The sequence below is a fragment of the Balaenoptera physalus genome, assembly GCF_965194825.1.
Source record: "Balaenoptera physalus genome assembly, chromosome: 14".
Lineage (NCBI taxonomy): Eukaryota > Metazoa > Chordata > Mammalia > Artiodactyla > Balaenopteridae > Balaenoptera > Balaenoptera physalus.
In genome coordinates, this window is record NC_138893.1 from 6,427,728 (window position 1) to 6,453,402 (window position 25,675).

The 25,675-nt window shown below is 38.4% G+C and overlaps 1 protein-coding gene across 4 annotated transcripts; it reads right to left on the reverse strand.

Moving 5' to 3' along the window:
* Positions 1 to 1,049: 1,049 nt before the first annotated feature.
* Positions 1,050 to 24,345, reverse strand: ZNF25 (zinc finger protein 25). 4 transcript variants are annotated; one of them, XM_082425606.1, is made up of 7 exons: positions 24,075 to 24,345; positions 21,498 to 21,572; positions 21,283 to 21,391; positions 7,629 to 7,755; positions 7,234 to 7,329; positions 4,816 to 4,879; positions 1,050 to 4,325 (listed from the first exon to the last, which is right to left on the reverse strand). In XM_082425606.1, the coding sequence occupies exons 3-7, from the start codon at positions 21,295 to 21,297 to the stop codon at positions 3,242 to 3,244; spliced, it is 1,386 nt and encodes a 461-aa protein (XP_082281732.1). In that variant the 5' UTR covers positions 21,298 to 21,391; positions 21,498 to 21,572; positions 24,075 to 24,345; the 3' UTR covers positions 1,050 to 3,241. The 4 variants fall into 4 exon arrangements, with proteins under 4 accessions (XP_082281732.1, XP_082281731.1, XP_082281733.1 ...); XM_082425605.1 differs by having other exon boundaries at positions 21,498 to 21,598; XM_082425607.1 differs by lacking the exon at positions 24,075 to 24,345 and adding an exon at positions 23,646 to 24,059 and having other exon boundaries at positions 21,498 to 21,598.
* Positions 24,346 to 25,675: the final 1,330 nt, after the last annotated feature.

Below are 25,675 nucleotides of genomic sequence, written 5' to 3' on the forward strand. Positions count from 1 at the left end.
CCACCTGCATCTCCTGTTCTCATCCTGGCTTCCTTCTTATGCCTCCAAGGCAGAGTCAAGATGGCGGTGTGGGAAGACTCGGAGTTAGTGTCTCCCCACAACACCAGTGCCTGCCAGATGCTGGTGGGGGACCTCAATGCCCAAGGAGATGTGAGGAACCCCAAGTGAACCAATAGGATGTGCGGGGACTGAGGGGTGTGGAGAAGTGGAGGCCGGACAGGACTGGCACCCCTGAGGGGTGGCTGAGAAGGGAGAGGGGTTCCCACGCCTGGAGGGACCCTCTGGGGCTTGAATCAGGGGGGAGCACACCAAGCGTTTCCCCTGCCCAGTCGGCCAGGGAAGTCTGCCCTGCTCTCGGGCCGGGTCCTGTGCCCTCATAGGCCTGCTCCAGGCCACATTGGTCCTGGGGGCATAGGAAGGAGGCTGGGGGAGAACAAGAGAGGCAGGCAGGAGGGGCCCTCCAGGACCGGAGGAGCAGGAGAGGAGCAGCAGAGGGCATTTGCCCTGCCCACTCAGGCCCAGGAAGCCTGCTGGGCTCCCAGGCTGGGTCCCCTGCCTTCCAAGTCCCCCACCACAGGCTGCATTGGTCCAAGATGGCAGGATTTAGATTGGAGTAGCATTTGACAATTCTATGAAGCGTGGGCAATAAAATAATTTTACTAGCAATGTAGCTGGTGGAGTTGGGTATTCTATTTTGCTTTTGTTTGTTATTGGGTTGCATTAGTTAAGTATGACATAAAGATGTACTTTATTATGAGATAGTGAGAAAATTAAAAAATGATACAGGGGGACTTCCCTGGTGGTCCAGTAGGTAAGACTCTGCACTCCCAATGCAGGGGGCCCGGGTTCGATCCCTGGTTGGGGAACTAGATCCCGCATGCCACAACTAAGAGTCCGCATGCTGCCACTAAGAAGTCTGTGTGCCACAACTAAGAAGTCCACATGCCACAACTAGGACCTGGCTCAGCCAAAATAAATAAATATTTTTTAAAAAATGATACAGGGAAAACTGGCCACTGACATGGAAGAAAATACAGGAATACTGTGAGTAGGGATCAATTAATTTAATTTAGACAATGTTTATTTCATAATTTACTGCTACATTCCATCAGGAAATTTGCTTCGATGTTACGACAATCCAGCGGGTAAAACACATTTATTTGAAAAAAATTCTAATGCTTATTCTTGTAACATATAAATATAGTGCACATAATAAATATATTGGAAAAACCCCCACCTACCCACAGACTGCTATATGCATCATTTCTGGAACACATACCATATATAAAAGTATACCTTTACACTGGCTGTGATGTTTTCAGCTCTAAGAAAACTTAAATTTGTAAAGCACCAGATAGTAACTCTCTTAGGCCCTGTGAGGCATGTGGTCTTCTTCATAACACTCACCTCTGCTACTGTAATGTGAAGGCAGCCACAGGCAAAACAGGTACGAATGTTTTTTGCTTTTTTTTGTTTTTGTATTAGTGTTGTAATAAAATTTGTATTTATAGACACTTAAATTTGAATATCATATAATTTTCACATGTCACAAGATATTCTTTAGTTTTTCTACCATTCAGAAATGTAAAACCGTTCTTAGCTTGCAGGCAGTGGGCCAGATCTGAATCACTTGTGGAAAAATGTACAACCAAACCAAACCAAGGCACTACAGCAATAAAGTGAGGGATGAATGCTGGTAGCCAACCTTTTATTTATTTTGCAACATAATTCAAGAAATACAAATTATAATGATGGCAGTATCTAACATATAGCTCTTCCTGTGTCTCAGGCACTATTCTAAGTGCTTTAAAAATATTAACTCATTTACACCTCACAGCAATCCTAACATATTGTTATTATCACTTCTTTTTTATAGAAAAGGAAACTGAGGCACAGAGAGGTTAAGTGCATGCTTCATGCTGGAAACTGAGCCTGGGCAGTAGGAGTCCAGAGTCCACACTCTTAACCTCTATGTCATGTTGCTTCTACCAGGAAGAAAAAGGTAGTGAAGAACATTTAGGACTCTCATACAAAATACAAATTCAGACAGCTCTGCAATCTGCTAAAACACTAAGACAGACGTTTCTTTACATAGCATTATTTTTTTTTTATTGTGTAGGGTGTTTTCAGCTGTTTTTTAAAATGAACTTAGGTTTTTCCTATAAAAAAAATGTATCCCTAATGTAAAATTTGGCTGACCATGAGAGAGTTGAAAAATTTACAAAAACATTTTTAGCTTCTTTCTGAAGGATTAGTTCAGTAAAATCCATATCCATTCAGAAATAGGAGGAAAAGATACATTATAATTTTAAAAGAGTATTAAACTTAAATACACATTCTATTAACAGAAGTCACTGCTGAGACTTAATGAGATATCTTCATATACTTAAAAGTTACTGAACTAAACAAGGCTACATATTTCCCTATGTACAGTTATGGATGGGTTCACATGCACATCAAACATCCACAATCTGTGTTCTGTAGCACACTGACATTCACACATAAGTTCTACATACTAAAGGACTCTTCACATGTGTTTAATGATGTCACCTGGTTCTTCAATTTATTTGTGCTTTTTAAAAAGCTCCAGATATCTAGATATTTGCAGGTTTCTTTAAAAGAAAAACAACAGCCTTGTAATCAGATTTCTGCAACATGACTTCTAGTATAAGTGTTACCCTCAGTACAGAGTCTCTTAGAATTTTTGTTGAAAAGCTTTCATATATTTAAAATACTTATAAAGGTTCTATACTTTATCATTGATCTGACATTCACCAAAACATCACTTCTTGATAAAGCCTTCCATATGTGTTTCAGTCTTTGTGATTATCCCCTTTTAGAGTGTTCTGAGTCCAAATGATATAAAAAGATTTCTGAATGGTCAGGATACTGATAGGAATTTCTCACTCATGTGAGCTTTTGGATGTCTAAATGATGGCTACCCTGACAGAAATTTCCTTACATTCACTTATAGGATTTCTCTCGTATGGTTTCTATACTGTACAATAAAGTATGACTTCTGAAAGAGAGGTTTCCCTCATGTTTTACAATTTGTAGTGTTTCTACCATCTATGTTGTCTGATACTTAGTAAAAGTCTGATATATGGTAAAAATTTCTCCCTAAAAGATTTACAGACTTTCTCTCCATGATGAAAGACTGTGGCTGAAATTTTCCCATACTGATGATATTTCATAAGGTTTTTGTCTCATGTAAATTATCTGATTATTCTGAAGGATAAATTCAGACAGAAGAACTTCCCAATTTATACTCTTTATAAGCTTTTCCCTTTGTGTGTGTCTTCTGATGTGCAGTGAGTTTTGATTTCTGGAAAAAAGTTTCCTTACACTCCTGACATTCATAGGGTTTCTCTCCTGTGTGTTTTCTCTGATGTATGACAAAATGTGATTTCTGAGAGAAGGATTTCCCACATTCTTTACATTCATAGGGTTTCTCCCCTGTGTGAGTCCTTTGATGTAATCTGAGGACGGAATTCACAGAGAAAGATTTACCACATTCATTACATTCATAGGGCTTCTCCCCTGTGTGTTTTCTCTGATGTTTAGTGAGGTCTGATTTATAGTAAAAGTTTTTTCCACATTTATTACATTCAAAGGGTTTCTCCCCTGTGTGAGTTCGCTGATGTACTGTTAGGGCTGACTTCTGGTAGAAGCATTTCCCACATTCCCTACATTCATAGGGTTTCTCTCCCGTGTGAGTTCTCTGATGAGTTTTGAGGTGTGAATTTCTAGAGAAGAATTTCCCACATTCCTTACATTTATAGGGTTTCTCCCCTGTATGTGTTCTCTGATGTACTGTGAGGTGTGATTTCTGGGAAAAGGATTTCCTACATTCCTTACATTCATATGGTTTCTCCCCTGTGTGTGTTTTCTGATGTACCATGAGGTATGCCTTAACGTAGAAGAACTTCCCACATTCAGTACATTCATAGGGTTTCTCTCCTGTGTGTGTTTTCTGATGTTCCATGAGGTGTGGCTTCTGGTAGAAGGATTTCTCACACTGATTACATTCGTAGGGTTTCTCTCCTGCATGAGTTCTCAAATGTCTACTGAGAGATGACAGGTGGTAGAAAGTTTTCTTACAATCTTTACATTCATAGGTCTTCTCTCTGGTAGGAGTTTTCTGTTGTCTTGTGAGGTCTCCATTCCGAGAGACAGATTTCCCACATTCACTGGGTTTGTCCTTTGAATGAGTATGCTCATGTATTATGAGGACAGACTTCTGGCAGAAGGACTTTCCACATTCATTGCATTTATAGGCTTTCTCATTGGTATGAGTTTTCTGATGTTTTGTGAGTTCTCCATTCCTAGAGAGAAATTTCCAGATTCATTAACGTATAAGGCTTTTTTTTTTTGGTCTGCTGTGTATATTTTCCAAGTAACTCTGAGAACCAATTTCTAGAGATTTTTCCAATATTCATTAGCTTCATAGGGCTTATCCATTGTGAATATTCTATGTTGAAATACATTATGGTTTAACATTTGGTAGAAGGAATTTCACTTGCATTATAGGTCTCTCAACTGCCTGAACTCCACTTTGTGTAATAAAGCCTCCCTTATCGTGTAAGTAAGAAGAATCAAAAGACTGTTTCAAAGTTGTAATCTCCTAATCTTGAATTATAAAAAAGGTCTCTATTATGAAACAGGGCTTTCCCATTTGGACTATGTTCTTTGGAATTTGCTCCAGTGTTAGTCTTTTCACATTTATTATTAACTAGTGCTGTCTCACTTCTAGTACCCCCATCAAGACCCTTTCTTACAAAGCTTCTAATCTCAAAATTGAATTCTTGAACTTGCCTTGAATTTTTAGCTTGGCTTTCCTGGTATCTTGCTCCTTGGTCATGAGTATTCCATAGGTCTTCTACAAAGGAATCCAAAATTTAATACCATAAAAATCTTAACACATTATTATGGTCATAGGGTGGATTCTTAGGCTTCAGGCCAATATCCTCAAATGAAGGAACTCTCAAGTGCAAACTTCCTCTATCTCAGTGGTTTAGAAGAAACATAAATAACACTAAATAACACTATAGCAGAGGGAAGGGAGCTGGTTATAAACCCAAGTATCTTTGACACTACAAATATGATATTAAAAACCTGGAGAAGGTTAAGCCAAAAAAAAACACAAAGAACAGGGAGCAGAGAACAAAAGATATTCAAAGTGCTGCTGAACAGGAATGTGAAACTCACAGAGAATGCTGTGAGTCCATAAAGGGCAATGAATAGTAAGTAGGGTGAAAATAAAAATTAGTAGACAACTGTGTTCACTGGAAATATCAGAGGAAAGATTAAATTGGATGAAGGAGCTAAAGTATAGGTCTTGTACCCACTCAAACCTAGTTTACTGTGTTAGGATTCCTAGTAATTAGTAGACTATAAACTTCCACTTATTCCTCTTTACCCATATACAACAATCTAGATGTCAACACTAAAGTGACTTTCTCAGAACATCCATTTCCTCATGTTTAGAGGAAAATTCCTCTCTATCTAGTTGGCTTAATTTTTGCTGGTTCAGAAGACCCAGAAACACATACATCCAAAAGGAAAGATTAAAGAAAAGCAGAGTGCAAGCCATCCTTATAACAGAACGAATTCCCAGTTGTAGCACCAGAGATTTTCAATGCTGACCACCAAATACTGCATCTCCAAAACAGAGTTACCTATGACTCAACACTAGTCTTATTCTGCTTTCATATCTTAGCTCCCACATTTCTGCTTCAATTTGCTACATGATCTTTAAAGAGTAATTATTCAACATTGTTCTAGAATCTTTATGGACCTTCCTATTTATTCATCTTTAAATGCTTGAAAGAAAGTGAAAGATTATGAGCAGAGGCTTGGGGTTAGAATTTCATGGCATTTATGGGGAAAACATAAAAAAAGTTATTTGATAAGGACATGTGCAAGGTTAACTTGGATATTCATGAAATAAGATCTTATGTATGAAAGACATTTAAGAGAGCAGATGAAATGAAAATTGGCATGTGTTTTGGGGCCACAAGGAAAAATAAGAAGCAGGGCTTCCCTGGTGGCCCAGTGGTTAAGAATCCGCCTGCCAATGCAGGGAACACGGGTTCGAGCCCTGGTCCGGGAAAATCCCACATGCCGCGGAGCAACTAAGCCTGTGCGCCACAACTACCAAGCCTGCACTCTAGAGCCCGCGAACCACAACTACTGAAGCCTGCGCGCCTAGAAGCCCGTGCTCCGCAAGAAGAGAAGCCACCGCAATGAGAAGCCCGCTCACTGCAACCAAGAGTAGCCCCCACTCGCCGCAATTAGAGAAAGCCCGCGTACAGCAATGAAGACCCAACGCAGCCAAAAATAAATATATAAATAATAATAAGATGCAGTAGGCAACAAAGCGCCAGACTAGTTCTTGACTGAAAATTAGGTGTATTTTGTATCAACTCCAAAATAATATAACTGATGAAAAGCATAATGATTTGTAACCTGATTTCAGAGTTTAAAGAGAGAATAGGAAATTAAAATCGGTGCTGAAAAAACTAAGGCATTTTGTTGTTAATGAAAGGAGGAAAGTGGCATTTGAAAAAATTTATGAGACAGATTTTAAGATTATAGTTGCATACTTTAATGGCAAGGAGTAACTGGGAATTCTAGAAAAAAGACAAAATGAAAGTTTAAGTCAGAGTTAGTATATAGGGAAGAGAAGTAAATCTATTTAAAAAATGTCAAGCAGGGGGCTTCCCTGGTGGCGCAGTGGTTGAGAGTCTGCCTGCTGGTGCAGGGGACACGGGTTTGAGCCCTGGTCTGGGAAGATCCCACATGCCGCGGAGCAACTAGGCCCGTGAGCCACAACTGCTGAGCCTGTGCGTCTGGAGCCTGTGCTCCGCAACAAGAGAGGCCGCGATAGTGAGAGGCCCGCGCACCACAATGAAGAGTGGCCCCCACTTGCCGCAACTGGAGAAAGCCCTCGCACAGAAACAAAGAACCAACACAGCCATAAATTAATTAATTAATTAATTAAAAAATAAAACAACTACAGAGAGTTATTACTTTAAAAAAATGTCAAGCAAAAGAGGGAATTTAGATGGAGAACGAAAACTGGAGTTGTGATTTATGTTGCTTACATATGCAGATCAGGTATCCTCAATCATTTCCAAAAGTATAGGACATTTAAAAACGAGATTCCTGAAAAAAAAAAATTTCAAAAGTCAAAGGCACCAACCTCCTCACAGGTTATAATTTCTAACTTACCAGGGTAGTTCCGACGTGGAAATTCTACTTCTAATATCCATGGCTCTTTTCCTTGCTTCAACTTGAAGACTGCATTTGGCTTATTCACACAATAACCTATTAATAGAAAGATAAAGAAAATAATACAAATTGCTTGGAATACAGCAACTCTGAAGGATAAGGAAGTGCAGTTTAGGAGCAGAACAAGGAATGTCCCACATAAGCTTGGCAAATTTAGATTGTATCAGTGGAGTGCATGGGGACACAAATAATTTTCTGGTACCCAAAATGGATTCATCAACTTTGACCCCTAAAACAAAGCTAATATTCAACCCTATAGGAGACTTAACAAATTCCAGTAACTGAGAAAGGAAATGCAAACTACTGGGAGTTACAGATAGGGAAGATTTCCTCACCCACTGAGATGAGGTGACGATAGTTCTCCTGCATCACTTCCCTATACAGGGTCCTCTGAGCAGCATCCAGCAACTGCCACTCCTCCTGGGTGAATTCCACAGTAACATCCTTGAATGTTACTGGTCCCTGAAACAACATATTTCAGTTAAAACTGAAGTGATCAAAATACAGTACCATCAAAAAGACATGTGAACTGTTAATATGCTAACTATAGTATTTATTCTGGAGAGTTAGATATACTGCCACCCTGCTTTATACATATATAAAATATTTGTTCAGTATATATTTACTCAGATATCACTCCATGCCTGGAACTCTGCCAGAGATACAGAGATGAATGAAAGCAACTATTCTTGTCATCAGGGAGCTTACATGCTGACAGGGAGGCAAAGATTAAATTCTTAAATGCAATATGCATAGCAGGTGCTATGACAGAAGTATGTACAAGATAAAAGATGGTCACAAAGGATGGCCAAGATGGTGGAGAAGGAAGACTCTGAGCTCACCTCCTCCCACAGGCACACTGAAATTACAACTATTCACAGAGCAACGATCTCTGAAAATTATCTGAAGAGTAGCAGAAAAGATTCCCCACAACTAAAGATACAAAGAAGGAACCACAATGACATGGGTAGGAGGGGCAAAGACACAGTATAGTCAAGACCCACACGCCCGAGTAGGTGACCCACAGATGGGAGGATAATCAAAATTGTAGAGGTTCTCCCCAAAGAGTAAGGGGTCCGAGCCCCACATTGGGCTCCCCTGCCTGGGGGGTCCTGCACCAGGAAGACGAACCCCCAGAACGTCTGGCTTTGAAAGCCAGTGCGGCTTGAGAGCCAGAGGGCTGTAGAAAACAGAGACTCCACTCTTAAAGGGCGCATGCAAAAATCCGACACGTTCCAAGTCACAGTGCAGAGGGAGTAATTTGAAAGGAGCCTACCTCAGACCCACTTGCTGATCTTGGAGAGCCTCCTGGAGAGGCAGGAGGCAACTGGAACTCCCCCTGGAGACAAAGACACTGGCAGCAGCCATTTTGGGAGCTTGTTCTACCATGAGGACACTGGTGCTAATAGGAACCATTCTGGAGTCCTCCCTCTAGCCTATTAGTGCTGGAGGCTTACATGCCCACCAATGGGCCATCACCAATCCCAGGACACTTCAGGCCATGCAGCCAGCCACATTGGGTCCCAGTCCAGGCACCCCACAGGCCGTGCAGCTAGCCAGGCAGGGACCCAGCCCCTCCCAACAGTGGGCCGAGAGCCACTGCATGAGGCAGGGCCTGGCTTCCAACAGGGCTGAGGGTCAGCCCTGCCTACCAGTGTGCCCACAATAGTCGGCCCCGCAACAAGGAAGGATTCATGTAGCCCACAAATAGGGAACCCGTAGAGCTTATAGCTCTGGTGATCAGAGGGGAGTACACTGCTGGGCCTCAGAGGACATCTCCTACATAAGATTACTTCTCTAAGATTGGGAAATGTAACCAACCTACCAAATGCATGGAAATAAAAACAGAGGATTAGGCAAAATGAGGAGACAGATGAATATGTTCCAAACAAAAGAACAAGACAAAACCTCAGAAAAAGAATTAAATGAAGTGGAAATAAGCATTCTACTCGATAAAGAGTTAAAATATCTTTTATGAATATAAAGATGAAAACCTTTAACAAATTACTAGTAAATCAAATCCAACAAAATAAAAAAATAGATTATAATCTACACCATGACCTTGTGTGATTTATCCCAGGAATGCAAGAGTGGTTCAACATACAAAAGTCAATCAATTACAGTAATAGAGCAAAGGGGAAAAAGTAGAAGATCATTTTAATTGACGCACAAAAAGTGTTTGACAAACTTCAACACTCTTTCATGATAAAAAACACTCAGTAAACTAGAAATAGAAGGAAATTCCTCAAAATGATAACATTTTTAATCCACCTCTACCCCAGGTAATAGCATACTCAGTAGTGAAAGACTGAAAACTTTCTCCCTATGACCAGGAACAAGACAAGGATGCCTGCTTCTGCCACTTCTAATCAACACTGTACTGGAAGTTCTAGCCAGAGCAGTTAGACAAGAAAAAGATATAAAGGCACCCAAATTGGAAAGGAAAAAAAAAAAAACTATCTCTATTTGCAGATGACATTCATTTACATATAGAATATCCCAAAGAATCCACAAAAACAAAAACTAATAGAGCTCATAAACAAAGTCGGCATGTTGCAGAATTATAAGATCAACCCACAAAAATCGGTTGTGTTTCTATATACCAGTAATGAAAATCCAAAAGAGAAATTAAGACAATCCCATTTAATGTAGCATCAAAAAGAATAAAACACCTAGGGATAAATTTACTCAAGGAGGTATAAGACTTATATACTTAAAACTGCAAAACATTGCTGGAAGTATTAAAGAAGACCTAAATAAAAGAAATGACATTCTGTGTTCATAGACTATAATAAGATTTAATATAGTTCAAGTGACAGTACTACTCAAAGGAATCTACAAGTTCAGTGCAATCCCTAATAAAATCCCAATGACTTCTGCACAGAAATGGAAAAGCCAATCCGCAAATTCATATGGAACTGCAAGAAGTCCCTAACAGTCAAAACAAAATTGGGAAAGAAACAAAGTTGGAGGACTCACACTTATTTCAAATCTTACTATAAAGCTACAATATCAAAACAGTGTGATTGACATGAAGATAGACATATTGTCCAATGGGATAGAAATGAGAGTCTAGAAATAAAGCCATACATCTATGGCCACCTGATTTTCAACAAGGAAGACAAGACCATTCAATGGAGAAAGAATAGTTTCTTCAACAAATGGCACTGCGACAACCAAATGTCCACATGCATAAGAATGAAACCTGACGTCTACCTCACCCCATATAAAAAAAATTAACTCAAAATAGATCATTGACCTAAATATTAAGAGCTAAAACTATAAAACTCAGAAGAAAACATAGGAATAAATTTCCTTACCTTGAATTTGGCAATGGATTCTAGATGTGACACCAAAAGTACAAGCAGTAAAAGAAAAATAAACTGACTTTATCAAAATTTAAAACTTTTATGGGGACTTCCCTGGCGGTCCAGCGGTTAAGACTCCACGCTTCCAATGCAAGGGGCGCAGGTTTGATCCCTGGTCAGGGACCTAAGATCCCACATGCCATGTGGCGTGGCAGCTAAGGAAATATATATACATACATATACATACATATACATATATGTATATACATACATATACATATATATACATACATATATATATATATAAATAAAACTTGTATGCATCATAGGATATTACCAAAATAGGAAAAAGACAACTCACAGAATGGAATATAATATTTGCAAATTGCATATCTGATAAAGGTGTATTATCCAGAATATATATAATATACTTACAATTCAATAACAAAAAAGATAACCCAGCCAGAAAATGGGCAAAGAAATTGAACAGACATTTCTCTAAGTTATACAAATGAGCACATGAAAAGATGCTCGACATCATTAGTCCTTAGGGGAAATTCAAATCAAAACCACAATTATACCACTTCATATTCACTATGATGGGTGTTTTTTTTTTAAAAAAACAAAACCAGAAAATAACAGGTGATGGGGAGGTTGTGGAGAAACTGTAACCCTTATATATTGCTTGTGGGAATGTAAAACGGTACAGCTGCTGTGGAAAAGTTTGGCAGTTGCTCAGAAAGTTAAACATACAAATACCATACAACCCAGCATACTTGTACACAAAAGTTCATAGTGACACTATTCACAACAGCCAAAAAGTGAAAACCACCTAAATGTCCATCAGTGGATGAACAGATAAACAACTGTGGTATAAACATACAATGGAGTATTATTTTGCCATAAAAATGAAGTATTGATACATGGTAGAGGGTGAATGAACTTGGAAAACATTATGCTAAGTGAAAGAAGCCAAATAGAAAATGTACATATTATATGATTCCACTTATATGAAATATCCAGAATAAGTAAATGCACAGAGACAGAAAGTAGATTGGTAATTGCCAGAGGCTAAAGGGAGAGGGACTAGGTAATGACTGCTTAATGGGAATGGGGTTTTCTTTGGGGATGGCAAAAATGTTTTGGAACTATATGTTGTAGTGGTCCCACAACATTGTGAATGTGCTACATGTCACCTAACTGTACACTTTAAAATGGTCAATATTATATTATGTGAATTTCACTTCATTTAAACCAACAAAACCTTCTAACAAAGAAATCTTCAGGTCTCAGTGGTGAATTCCACCAAACATTTAAGGCAGAAACAATACCAATTATATGCAATCTCTTCCATAAAACAAACAGGAGAGAACCATTCTCAACTCATTTTTGAAGCCCACGTTACCCTGATACCCAAACCTAACAAAAGCATTGTCAGAAAACTACAGTGGTGGCTTGCACCTGTTTGTACCAGATCAAGAGTGCTGATTGTCAAATTTTGGGCAATTGGTTAACATCATTTTGTAGCTTGAAATTAGCCACGGCAGGGATATTTATACCATAGAAATTGGTAAACAGTACAAACCAGATTTCTCTCCCAGTACCCAAAATCTGGTTAAACATTTACCACCATAGTGACTACCAACCAATATCTTTCATGGTTGTAAGTACAAAAATCCTCAACAAAATATCAGCAAATCCACTACCTGATTTCAAGACTTATTGCAAAGCTATATTAATTGTGTTACTAGCAAAAGGATAAACACACAGATCACTGGAACAAAAACAGTGTACAGTAATAGAACCACACATATAATTTTGATAAAGGTTCAAAAGAAATTCAGTGGATTAAGGATAGTCTTTTCAAAAAAATAGTGCTGAAACAAATGGATTATTAAGCAAACTCCAGACTTTCACCAGTCTTTTCTTTAATGTCCCTTTATCTATTCCAGATCTAATTCAGGATACTATATTGCATTTAGTTGTCATGTCTCTTCTGGTTTGTGACAGTCTTACCTGTTCTATATGACCTTGACAATTTTGATGAATACTAAACAGATACTTTTTAGAATGCCCTTTAATTTGGATTTGTCTGGTGTTTTCCCTCTTGATTAGACTGAGATTTTAGGTTTTGTGGGAGAATAACAAAGAATGCTTCTTATCACAATATATCAGGGGGTACATGATATCACGGGTGATGTTAACCTGGATCACGTTTTAAGGTAGTGTTTGCCACTTTTCTCCACTGTAATTATGTTTCTTTTTCATAGTCCATTCTTTGAAAGCAAATCACTAAGTCTAGCTCATAATCGAGAAAAGAGGGAATAAGCCCCACCTCTAAGAGGGGGCAGAATCTAGATATATTACTTGGAATCCTTCAAAGGGCTCTCTTTTCCCCATTTATTTATTTATTCAATCATTTACTTATATCAGTATGGTCTCAAATATTTAATGCTTTGGGTTAGAATCCAATACCATGTTATTTATTTTGTTGCTCAAATTGTTCCAGCTTTGCCATGAGAAGCTCTTTCGGGTTGGCGCCCATGTCCATTTGACGTGTCCCCATCACTCTGTTTTTGAGCACTTCCTTAATTTCTGATAGTACAAAATGCTCTGGACTTATTTTGTATTACCCTCGCCTCAGCCCCAGAATCAATCAATTTCTCCATGGAATTCTGGTTCCTTTTACTGTAGAATGATATTTAGAAACCAAGATCTGTGTGCTGGGTTTGCTCATGGATACTGAGGTGTCACTGCTTATAGGCCCTCTCAGCAGACAGTTAGTAAATGTATGTTTGCATATTAACTCATGTTTATACACATATCTTTAATTATTTCTGTATCTATCGTATATGTGCTAAGTTAATATATATTAAGATAACATATATACCTTTGCTTTTCAATAAATGGCACTGGAAATAATGGGCATCTATATATAAAAATGAGCGTTATATGAGCCAATAACTTATACTTTATAAAAAAATCAACTCAAAACCAATTATAGACCTAAATATAAAATGTTAAACTCCAAAATTTTTTAGAAGAAAAGTCTTTGTGACTTCGAGATAAGCAAAGACTTTTTAGACATGATACCAAAAGAAACTAAAAAGAAAAATTTGGAGTTCATCACGTTTTTGTGCAAGACACTGTTAGGTGAATGAAAAGAGTAGCCACAGATAGGAAAATACTTGAAAATCACAAATCTAACAAAGCATTGTACTTGTATCCAGAACATATAAAGAACTCTCAACATTCATTAAGAAAACAACCCAATTTAAAAATGAACAGAAGATTTGAAGAGACACTCACAAAAGAAGATGTATGGATAACAAACAAGCACATCAAAAGATTTTCAGTATCATTAGTCATTAGAAAAATGAAAATTAAAACCATAATGGGATAGCAATACACACCAATCAAAATGACTTAAAGAAAAAAAAAACTGAAATACCAAGGGCTGACAAGAATGGGAAGCAAGGGACTTCCCTGTTGGCGCAGTAGTTAAGAATCTGCCTGCCAATGCAGGGGACACAGGTTTGAGCCCTGGTCCGGAAAGATCCCACATGCCGCGGAGCAACTAAGCCCCTGCACCACAACTACTGAGCACGTGTGCCACAACTACTAAAGCCCGTGCGCCTAGAGCCCGTGCTCTGCAACAAGAGAAGCCACGGCAATGAGAAGCCTACGCACCGCAAGGAAGAGTAGCCCCCGCTTGCCGCAACTAGGGAAAGCCCGCATGCAGCAACAAAGACCCAATGCAGCCAAAAATAAAGAAATAAAGAAGAAAAAAAAAAAGAATGGGAAGCAAGTGGAACTCTGATACATTGTGGTAAGAATACAAGCTACTCAGGAAAACAGTTTGGCAGTTTCTTATAAAGTTAATTATAACAGTACCATATGACACGGTAAGCACATGCCTAGGTATTTACCCAAGAGAAATTAAAATCTGTGTACACACAGACATCTGAATGCAAATGTTTGTAACGGCTCTTTTCATAATTGCCAAAAAAACCCAGAAACAACACAAATATTTTTCAGCTGGTGTGTGGGGTATACACATACAACTGAATACTATTTAGCAGTAAAAAAAAGAACTACTGATATATGCAACAGCATGATCGAATCTCAAATGCATCATGCTAAGTGAAAGTAGGTAGTCTCAAAAAACTACATACTATGTGATTCAATTTACATGACATTCAGGAAAAGGCAAAACTATACAGATGAAGAATAAATTGGTGATTGCTAGGAATCAGTGATGGGGAGACTACATAGAGGGAACCAAGGAAATTCTGAGGTGATTAAACTGTTCTGTATCTTGACTGTGGTGATGATTACATGTCTTTATGCATGTGTCAAAAGTCATTGAAATGTACATCCAAAAAAAGTGAATTTTGCTGTAAGTTAGAAAGTAAATAAAAATAAAAACAAAGCACAAAACAAAACCACTTCACACCCATTACTACTCTCAAAAAAAAGAAGACCCAAAAAACAAAGAAAATCAGAAAATATCAAATACTGGCAAGGATGTGGAGAAACTGGAGCCCTTGTGCATTGCTGGTAGGAATGTTAAATGGTCCAGCCACTATGGAATATAGTATGGCAGTTCCTCAAAAAAAATCAAACATATAATTACCATATGATGCAGCAATTCCACTCCTAGTTATGTATCCAAAAGAATTCAAAGCAGGGACACAAACAGATATTTGTACACCAGTGTTCATAATAACAACATTATTCACAATAGCTACAAGGTATAAGCAACCCAGGTGTCCATCAACAAATGTAAACAAAATTATGTACATTACATAAGCAAAATGTAATATATACAAACAATGGAATATTATTCAGCCTCTAAAAGGAAGGAAATTCTGTGACATGCTACAACATGGATGAACCTTGAAGACACTGTTCTGAGTGAAATAAGCCAGGACAAATACTATGTGATTCTACTTATATAAGGCACCTAGAATAGTCAAATTCATAGAGACAGAAAGTAGAATGGTGGAGAGTTATGGAGATGGATGGTGGTGATGGTTGCACAACAATGTGAATGTACTTAGTGCCACAGAGCTATACATTTAAAATTGGTTATGATGGTAAATTTTGTTATGTGTATTTTACTACAATTAAAAATAAATAAGTCAACTATAATTTTAAAAAAGAAAAATAAATAAAAGAAAAAACAAAACCCCCAAAACACACTAAAAATAGCTATACAAAAGCATCAAATATTAACTTAAGCACTAGAATTTGAGAGGTAAAGATCCAAGAAAAAAATGAAATTAATTATGATGAGTCTTATACCTCTGGTTAGCATTTTCAGGGCATTTTCAAATTTCATAGCCAGGGCAAAAATATAGAGCAGAAAGCAGCTCAGAGCCACCATCTCTAAAATAAGCATAAAGAAACAAATTCTGAATAGAAACAAATTCTGAGAAGCAAAGGAGAAGTTGATCTTAACCTTAACAATGAGAACAAGCCCCTAACCTAGTGTTTTCTAAAATCAGAGATCTGAGAATCCAAAGGTGAACAAAAGATAAAATTCAGAAGAGACAAATATTTCAAAAGACAACAGAAAACCACAACTTATTTCATTCTTGTGGGCAAGCAGGGAAGAGAGGAAACTGGTTCAACTTTTAACAAACTTTTAATGTTTGCTTATGGTCTTGTGTGATGTATTAGCATCCCTAAGAACCCTGGTCCCAAAGCAAGTCAACACCAACTTGCCTTTTGATACTACCTGGTGACTGAGTGGGAGTTTCACATTCAAGAGGTCCCCAAACATAAGATTAGTATCTGTAGAACTTTTTTACTTCCAACCAAATGTCTCAAAGTGGTCAGTTTATTTTAAGTTGCGGAAGCAGTTTCTGGAACCAAAGGAAAGCTCCATAATTTATATGGATGCTCTGAAATACAAACACTCACCACTTCCCCCCCACAGGCCTTTACTGAGTGCATGGCCACAACCCTCCAAAGGCTGGGAGCAGAGCACCAGGGCAGGAAGAGATGTCTCAGGTGCTTAAAGCTCTACAGGGCAGCAACTCCTCAGTCACCCAAAAGAAAAGCTGGTAGCTAAGCTAAAAGCACATCAGTGGAGCTTTGGTGGTGTTCACAACCCAAGCCCTGCTGAAGGGAAAGCCTTGATACTGCCCTCGATCATGTGAAGCTGGTGGTGAACAGTACCTCACTAAAGCCCAGGGCCATCTCAGCTACATATTTGAGTTAGCGAACAGACAGAGGAAGGGACGTGTCTTTTTCTGGAGGTATTATTTACTTCAATCCCTACTGTACTTTTATACATAATGTCTAGCACATAATAAAGAAACAGGAGACATGCAAAGAAGTAGAAAATTTTTATTCATACTGAAGAAAGGAGCCTATTGAAACAGACCTACAGATTAACCTAGATGTTGGGATTAGCAGATAAGGATTTTAAAGTAATTACACTAAAACTAAATAAATAAAACTAAATGACCTAGTGAAAAAAAATTGAGAATATAAATGAAATGATAGGGAATCTTAGCAGAGAAAGAAAAACAAAAGAAAAAACAGGAATTTTTAGAATTGAATGATACAACATCAGAAGTGGATTCTACAGGCTTATGAATGAAGAGAATTGACAGAGCAAAAGAAGGATGCCATGAACTTGAAAACAGTCAGCTCAGTAGAAATATCCAAACTAAAGGACACATACACACACACAAAAAAACCCCAAACTAAACAGAGCATCTGAACATTTAGGACAATATGTACATATTTCAACACTGTTGAAATTGGGATTTTAGAAAGAAAAAGAGAATGATGCAAAGAAACTATCTGAAGAGTGAGTTCCAAGAATTTTAAAAAATGATAAAAGGCAACAACCTACTGGGCATATACCCTGAGAAAACCATAATTCAAAAAGAGTCATGTACCAAAATGTTCATTGCAGCTCTATTTACAATAGCCAGGACATGGAAGCAACCTAAGTGTCCATCAACAGATGAATGGATAAAGATGTGGCACATATATACAATGGAATATTACTCAGCCATAAAAAGGAATGAAACTGAGTTATTTGTAGTGAGATGGATGGACCTAGAGACTGTCATACAGAGTGAAGTAAGTCAGAAAGAGAAAAACAAATACCGTATGCTAACACATATATATGGAATCTAAAGAAAAAGAAAAAGAAAAAAAATGGTCAGAAGAACCTAGGAGCAAGACGGGAATAAAGATGCAGACCAACTAGAGAATGTACTTGAGGACACGGGGAGGGGGAAGGATAAGCTGGGACAAAGTGAGAGAGTGGCATGGACCTATATACACTACCAAACGTAAAATAGATAGCTAGTGGGAAGCAGCCACATAGCACAGGGAGATCAGCTCGGTGCTTTGTGACCACCTAGAGGGGTGGGATAGGGAGGGTGGGAGGGAGGGAGAAGCAAGAGGGAAGAGATATGGAGATATATGTTTATGTATAGCTGATTCACTTTATTATACAACAGAAACTAACACACCATCGTAAAGCAATTATACTCCAATAAAGATGTTAAAAAAAAAAAAGGCAACAACCCACAAATCTTTGTCATCCTTCAAAAGGGATAAATGCAAAACAAATCATGCCTGTGTGCATCATGGTCTAACTATTGAAAACTAAAGATAAAATGAAAATCTTAAGCACAGAGGAAAAGAACACATTATATTCAGGTGGATAACAATAAGATGAAGACTAGCTTCTCATCAGAAACAACACAAGCCAGAAGACAAAGACATCCTAAAAATGCACATACAAAGAAAACTCTCGACAAAGTTCTATATCCAGCAAAATATCCTTCAAAAACCAAGGTGAAATAAAGGCGTTTTCAGAAAGACCCGCCAAGTAAATTTGTCACCATCAGTGCTGAAATAATAAATGAAATAATAAAATGAGTTGCTTAGGCTGAAGGGAAAAGATATCAGAGAGAACCCCAGACCTGTAGGAAGGAATAAAGAGCTCCCAAAGCAGATATGTACATAAACACAAAAGAGTTTTATTTACACACACACACACACACACACACGTTTCTTTAAAAGATGAATACTGTTTAAAGCAAAAATAACAAGTATTTGGGGTTAAAAATATATGTATAAGTGAGATATAAGACAAGGACCACAGGGTGAGGAGGGTGTAAAGAGAATTATACTGATAAAAGTTTATTACACTGTTCATGAATACAGTATTTGAAGACACCATTATTTTAATGGTGCATGTTGTAATCTCCAGATTCAGCAATAAGCAAAATAACACACAAAAATAAAGCTTCAAAGTCAACAAAGGAGATACAATATAATACACAAAATACTCAAATACTCAACCCAAGGGAAGTACAGTAAATCTAATTAGGATAAAAAGAAATATAAACATACTAGGATAAAAGATATCTTAAAAAGCAGCTAGCCCAAAACAGACAAACTTATTTTAAAGGTGTGACAAGTTAACAGGTGAATTTTCAATAGTACCAGTAGTAGAAGACAATGAATGCTTTTCAGTGTTTTAAAAGGTAAGAACTGTCAACCAATATTTCTATACACAGTGAAAAAGCTCTTCGTGGATATTTCATATAAAGAAAACTGAGAAATTTCCACCAGCAGACCCTCACTAAAACAACAAGCAAGCAGAATAAAAACAATAACTATAAAGGATGTTTTCAAACAGCAGAAATTGATGGCAGCAGAACTTGAGAGATGCAAGAAGGAATAAAAAAGACTTTCTAATCTGGCCAAAATGCCTAAAAAAATCCAATTATCTGCACAAAATAAATTTTTCCAAGAGTAGGTAGTGATGACTGTACTTAAAACTACTTCAAAAAACAAAAAGGCTCACTAGTTATTTCTTTTGTTCCAGACTGACCATTCAGCAGTTAATTACAGAGCATAAGGTAAGAAAAACATCATGTGCCACACCTGAACGAATGCTGGATAAGGAAATTTTCATATATAAGGTATAAATGTGTTCAAGACTGACCAAAGCAGAACCGTAGAATAGGTTAAATTTTTCTACATTCTCTTTCTTTCCACCATCAGGGCTAAAGGCTATGATCTCTAATTAATAATAGATAATGTCCACACTGAAAATTTATGGAATAGTAATAATAACAACACTTCAAAAGTTGGCTGTGAGGATTATGTAAGATAAACTACGTCAAGGGGTTACCAAAGGGCTGGGCATTTAATTAATTACTAAATATGCTGTTTTGTTTTTAAAAATTAAGTTTAAAAAGCAAAGAAATGGTTACCACAGAATTCAGGATTCCTTTTCTCTGGGTAATGGTGGGATGAGATTAAGGAAGGGCATACAGGGGCTTCAAAAGTACTAGTAATTTTCATTGCTTAAGCCAGATATGGGATACAGTGGTGTTACTTAATCAGTATTCCCTAAATTATACATATACATTATGTACATTACTTGCATAAAGTATGATTTTTTAAATATTTAATGAACCAATAAAATCAAAATTCATGTCTTCTACAGCCTACAAAGTCATATATATTCTACTCCCTTCTACCTCTTAGATCTTACCTTTTACTGTTCTCCCCAAAGTTCACTTCTCTCTAGTTTCAGTATCCTAAATACTGTTTCTGGAACATGCCTCAGGGTGTATGCATTTGCTATTCCTACTATGTAGTATGCTCTTCCTCCAGATTTCTACCTGGCTCTCTCCCATTTAATTCAAGATATTCCTCAAATATTACCTTTTACAGTGGCATTCCCTAACCAACTTATTCCCTGTTCCTCACTTCTAACACTCTGTCCTCTTAAACTGCTTGAGTTTGCCTCTGAGCAGATACATCAGAAATATGACTCAAATGTTGACACATTTTATTATTTAATATTAAAAAATCACATTTGTTAACATCCTTACCAATCTCATCAGAAAAGTCTTTAAGTATCAGCATTTGTCAACTTCACAAGTTTTCCAACATTCTAATTTTCACTTGAAAGCTCAACTTTTAATATTAGCAACAAATACTAACAGTTATTTTCCTTGAAATGACAGGCTCACATCACTCATTGTTGAGAAAATGTTTGAATACCGTGTGAATACCGTTGTTTGTCTGCCAGTTGCTCTTTCACATAAAAATGATATTCCATGAAAAAAAGTGGCTAGGTGAGCTCACAAATCAATCACACAAGTGCTTTTCCTCAAGACAACCAACCATCATACTTCAGTATGCCGCAAAGGTACTTTAGGTGAACTTCCCATTTCATCCCACTGAATATTAAAAAGATGTGTACTCAAGGGTCAAGATTTAATAACATTAGTAACTTTTACTGTTTCATCAAGGATATCCTTAAGTAAAGGTGGCAGTTTTTTTATTACTGCAGAGGAATACAATGTCATTGGTGTCATCATCCTGATGTATGCTAGACAGGCAGCAATCTATTGCTTTTACACCATCAGTGCTAATGTCGTCAGTGTAAAAGGCAATTTGCATCTTGGTATTATGTTCTGACCTCACAAACCCTCTGAAAGGGTCTTGGGGCTCCCAGACCACACCTTGGAACTGCTGTTGTATTCAAACAGTATTTTCCCTGAAAGTGATTTTTAACGATTTCCTCTTTTCTAATTTAATATATGGGCTCTCTTTCATAAAATTCACTGAAAACACGCACACACAGAGTGAAATAAAGTTAAGAGGTAAATAAATGACTCACCCGGAACTTGTTCATTTTCTGCTGCTATTGGAAAGAAACTATGAAGTCAGAACAGGGAAAGTTGGAAGACAGAAGTCATAAGAGACCTTATCTTGCAGTCAGGAATCACCTGTGAGAAATTTACATACAACATTTTAGTAAAAAGATAAACCTCCGGGAAAATCTCTTTGAGCCATGAGAAGGAATAGGAAGGACCATGATAAAGGAGTACCCACCTGTCCACTGGTGACTCTCATATAATCTTGATGAATCTGGGACATTTTTGAATCTAAACATTTCTTTCCTATTGGCTGTTTTTAAAAATATATGTCCATTACTAGATAACACAAAAGAATATAAAACTTAAATGTCCAATAATAGCAGATTAGTTAAGCAAGGTATATAATATATATCCAAAGTATGGAACCCTATGCTGACATTACAAATGATGTTGAAGAGAAACATCTATTGATATGGAAAATCTTTTAAGTTACATGTCATAACAATTTTTCCTACTGATATTATAAACCCCACAAGGTTAGAAAGTCTTCAGAGCTCTCAAAAATAAGATGTTTCATCTCTCTAAATTTCAGTTTCTCCAAAATCACTTCTCCAAAAACCCTATTTTGACTAAAATATGGTACAGTGACAGGGAGGCTTCAGTTCTATGCTATGCTCTGCTATTAACAAACCTAGTGACTATCTTAGTTTCTATGCTATTATTTTTTTTTAACATCTTTACTGGAGTATAATTGCTTTACAATGCTGTGTTAGTTTCTGTTGTACAACAAAGTGAATCAGCTATACATATACATATATCTCCATATCTCCTCCCTCTTGCGTCTCCCTCCCACCCTCCCTATCCCACCCCTCTAGGTGGTCAAAAAACACTGAGCTGATCTCCCTGTGCTATGTGGCTGCTTCCCACTTATGCTATTATCTTTAACATGAGAAGGAATTAGGTAATTTTAAACAATCATGTACTATTCTGATTCTATAAGTCTTCATTCAGTACCACAAATCCAACAGAACCCCAGAATTCACTGTCCCCTCCAACCCTGGGCTGGGGCCTAGAGTAAAATGTAATTAGGCCTTGATGAATTCTGACATGGCCATCTAAACTGTTGACACTAACACAAATATAACTTCTAAAATAACAATTTGGCACCATAATCCCACAATAGGCACTTCACATGGGCAGCAAAAGGTAACTAGATGCCAAAATGCCGAGGTCCTTCTCACATGCAGAAGAAACCACTTCCAGCTGCCCTGGTGCTTACACGATGCCTACTTATTAAAGCCTAGATACACCATCCAATCAGAGGCATTATGATATCACCTTCGTAATATGGAGCATGGATGAAATCGCAGTTTTCATCTTTAAAAAAGTCTGTCCCATTTCCCCTCTGGCCTGGATAGGATTCTCAGCTTCTCCAGTAAAACTTAAAATTCAGGGTTTCAACTATGGTTTAAATTCACACGTGTAACAGTCGTCTGGGTATAGAGACAGGTTAGAGAACGCACGAAGGGCCTTAATTAACCTTTTACACAGGAGCTCTAAGGAAGCCTCAAGAATTATTATTATTTTTTTTTTAGTAACATCATATATTTATTAACTCCTTGGTTCTGTGTAGTCTCCACATATTTGTACCTTTTAATTTTTCTCTCATGTAAGAGAATTCATTAAGAGAAGCAGGCAGGTGATGGCAAATCAACTTTTTAATGAAGTTCTAATCCTGCTAATTCCACTTTCATTTTGTTTGGATCATGGCGAGTAAGTAACTTTAGGTCCCAGAATGGCAATAATTAGAGCTCCATTTGGAGCTGTGATCAAGATGGCTAGAAAAGCTATTGTCATCACATCCTTCGAATATGGTTCCAAATGGGGTGCACTGATTCTTGCTCTTGCTAGAGCCAGAGGACCTAATACAGCCTACATTTAGAGGAGAAAAAGATGAAGCCTCAAGAATTTTTGAAAACAGAATACTACATTGTACGATTAGGTCCACTACACTCTACTCTGGTGGTGCTCAGGGACAATCACTGGATTAAATACAACCCAAGGCTGTGGATTTTAGGGTGGGAAACAGCATGAAATACCGAGTAAAACAAATCCCTGCTAATGATGGCTAAGCCAGTTTCTCTCTCTGAACCTTCGGACTTGTATTTATTAAAATGGAGGTGGTAAATACGGATTCAAAGGATGGTTATGATGATTAAGATGATTAAATGTGCCAATAATGAAAAGAACAGCATACCTTTTAATGAGAAAAGCAGCTCACCTTTATTGAATCCTTATCGTACTTTATATGCACTACCCTATTCAATACAAGAAACGACCCTAAAGGCTATTATAGTTTTACAGATGAGTATCCGAGTCGTACCCAGATTAACCTGCCCATTTACCGGCGGGCGCTGGCCTTCAGCCCGGGCCCCTCAGGCTTTACAACCCACGTCTCCAGCAGCCAGCGCCGCCCACGCGCCAGCGCCGACGTGACGGGTTTGGCATCCACGTCACAAACGGCTGTTCTCGCGCGCGTCCGTCCCGCTAAGCCCGGCGTCCCAGGCCTCCTCCAGCCGCCCCTTTCATACAGGTGGAGAAAACGGCTTCTGGGGAGGAACCGCACTGCGGACAGCCAGCCTCCCCGCCAGGCCCCCTGCCTGGCCTCCTCCCCAGTCCTCCTCGGAGGCCAGTCCGGCGCTCAGAGCGGGGGCGGCGGCGGCGGCTGCCAGGGTCTCCGACTCGGCGCGGCCGCGGAGACCGGCTTCCCCCCGCCCCCGGCCTAGCGCCCGCACCGAGGCCTCCGACACACCTGCAGAGGCTCGGCCTCAGCTCCCGGCCCGCGCAGGTTCCAGACCCCGCCCTCCGCGGCGCCGAGCGGACTGGAGGCGCCTGAGTCCTCTCCCCGCCGGGGAGCGAGACGGGGAATGGCGGCTGCTGAGGGGAGGTGGAATTGCTCATGCGCGGAGCACTCCCGCGCCCCACGCAGGCACTGCGCGTCCCGGGAGCGTCCCGGCGCTTCCACTTCGGATGACGTCACGAGGGTCGGCTTCTTCCCGTGGTCCGAGTGTTTTCTGCTGGCCCGGTCCTTTCCCTACTCGCAGCGGTACCGGATTAGAACTGGCCACCCGCTTGAAAGAAGGAAGCTACCTTGAGGTAGTGCGATGAATATCGATAGTAACCGAAAGATAGTACTCGGAACTAAGTACAGTAGTACATTCAAAGAATAACACCCTGTAACAGCTGACTTTATTTTAGGAGTATTAGCTTTCAGAATTATGGAAATGATACATGAAACGTGATGAAAACATGAATAAGCTAAAACAGAAGACGAGTCGCACACATCCCACTTTACAAAAGGAAAAAACCTCGCTTAATGTTAGGTGCACACTCTTCTGAGATTTTTACTCAAATTTTACGCTAACGGTATAATATATTTTGACTATCACTTCACTAAGGACTATATACTGAATGTATGCTGATTTTCTGATCTAACTTTATGACATTAGTTTACTCTGGGCCAACAATAGAAATGTTTCCTCTCAAACTAATTACAAAAATACTAACTTTTTATAATAAAATTAACTTAAACATGTGGAATCCATATAGGGAAAATATATATACATATCTGAATAATGTGTGCACATGTATGCATATCTGTATACACACACACACACACACACACACACACACACCCCCCAATATCCTAGGTGGGAGGTGTTGGGGAAATGATTAAAAATAGTCTCTTGCCAACCCAGAAAATCCTCTCCACAAATGGAGAAAGAAAAAAGTATTATTATTAATTATTATTAATTATTTTATTAATGAACTAAGCATTAAACTAGACTGCAATGCGCATTCCAGGCAATCTGCTAATGAGCTTGCAGACAGAAATATCACACTTTTATGTAGCCAGGCAGATACAACCCTTTCTATGTACTAAGATAAGAGAACTTGACAACACCATTTACTACACATTGTTCATCCTAAATTCACACGGTAATTGGGGTGGCCATTTCTATTAGTTAATTGCCTTTATCCAAATGAAAAGTAAAGCTTCTTGCATCTCTATGACACGCAACTAGCTACAACTTGTAGCCAAAAGCCTAGGAGTTTACCACAGACACAGGGAGATGGGGTGCTATCTTCCTTGATGTTTATTTACATTTCAAAGACATAGCTCCAAGGCCTTTAACAAAGATATTCCTGGGTTGTAAAACTAACAAGAGGTTTATTTACTTTTTAAAAAGATTTGCATGCATCTCAAGGGGACAGAAAAAAGGATTTCAGTTACAAGTTTTCTCAAGGAAATGCTCTAAGAAAAGAAGGGAGGAAAATCTTTTCCCCTTTTTGAACCAGGGAAAATTCAATTTTTTAATATTTGTATTTACTCTTACAGGAAACTATAAAACT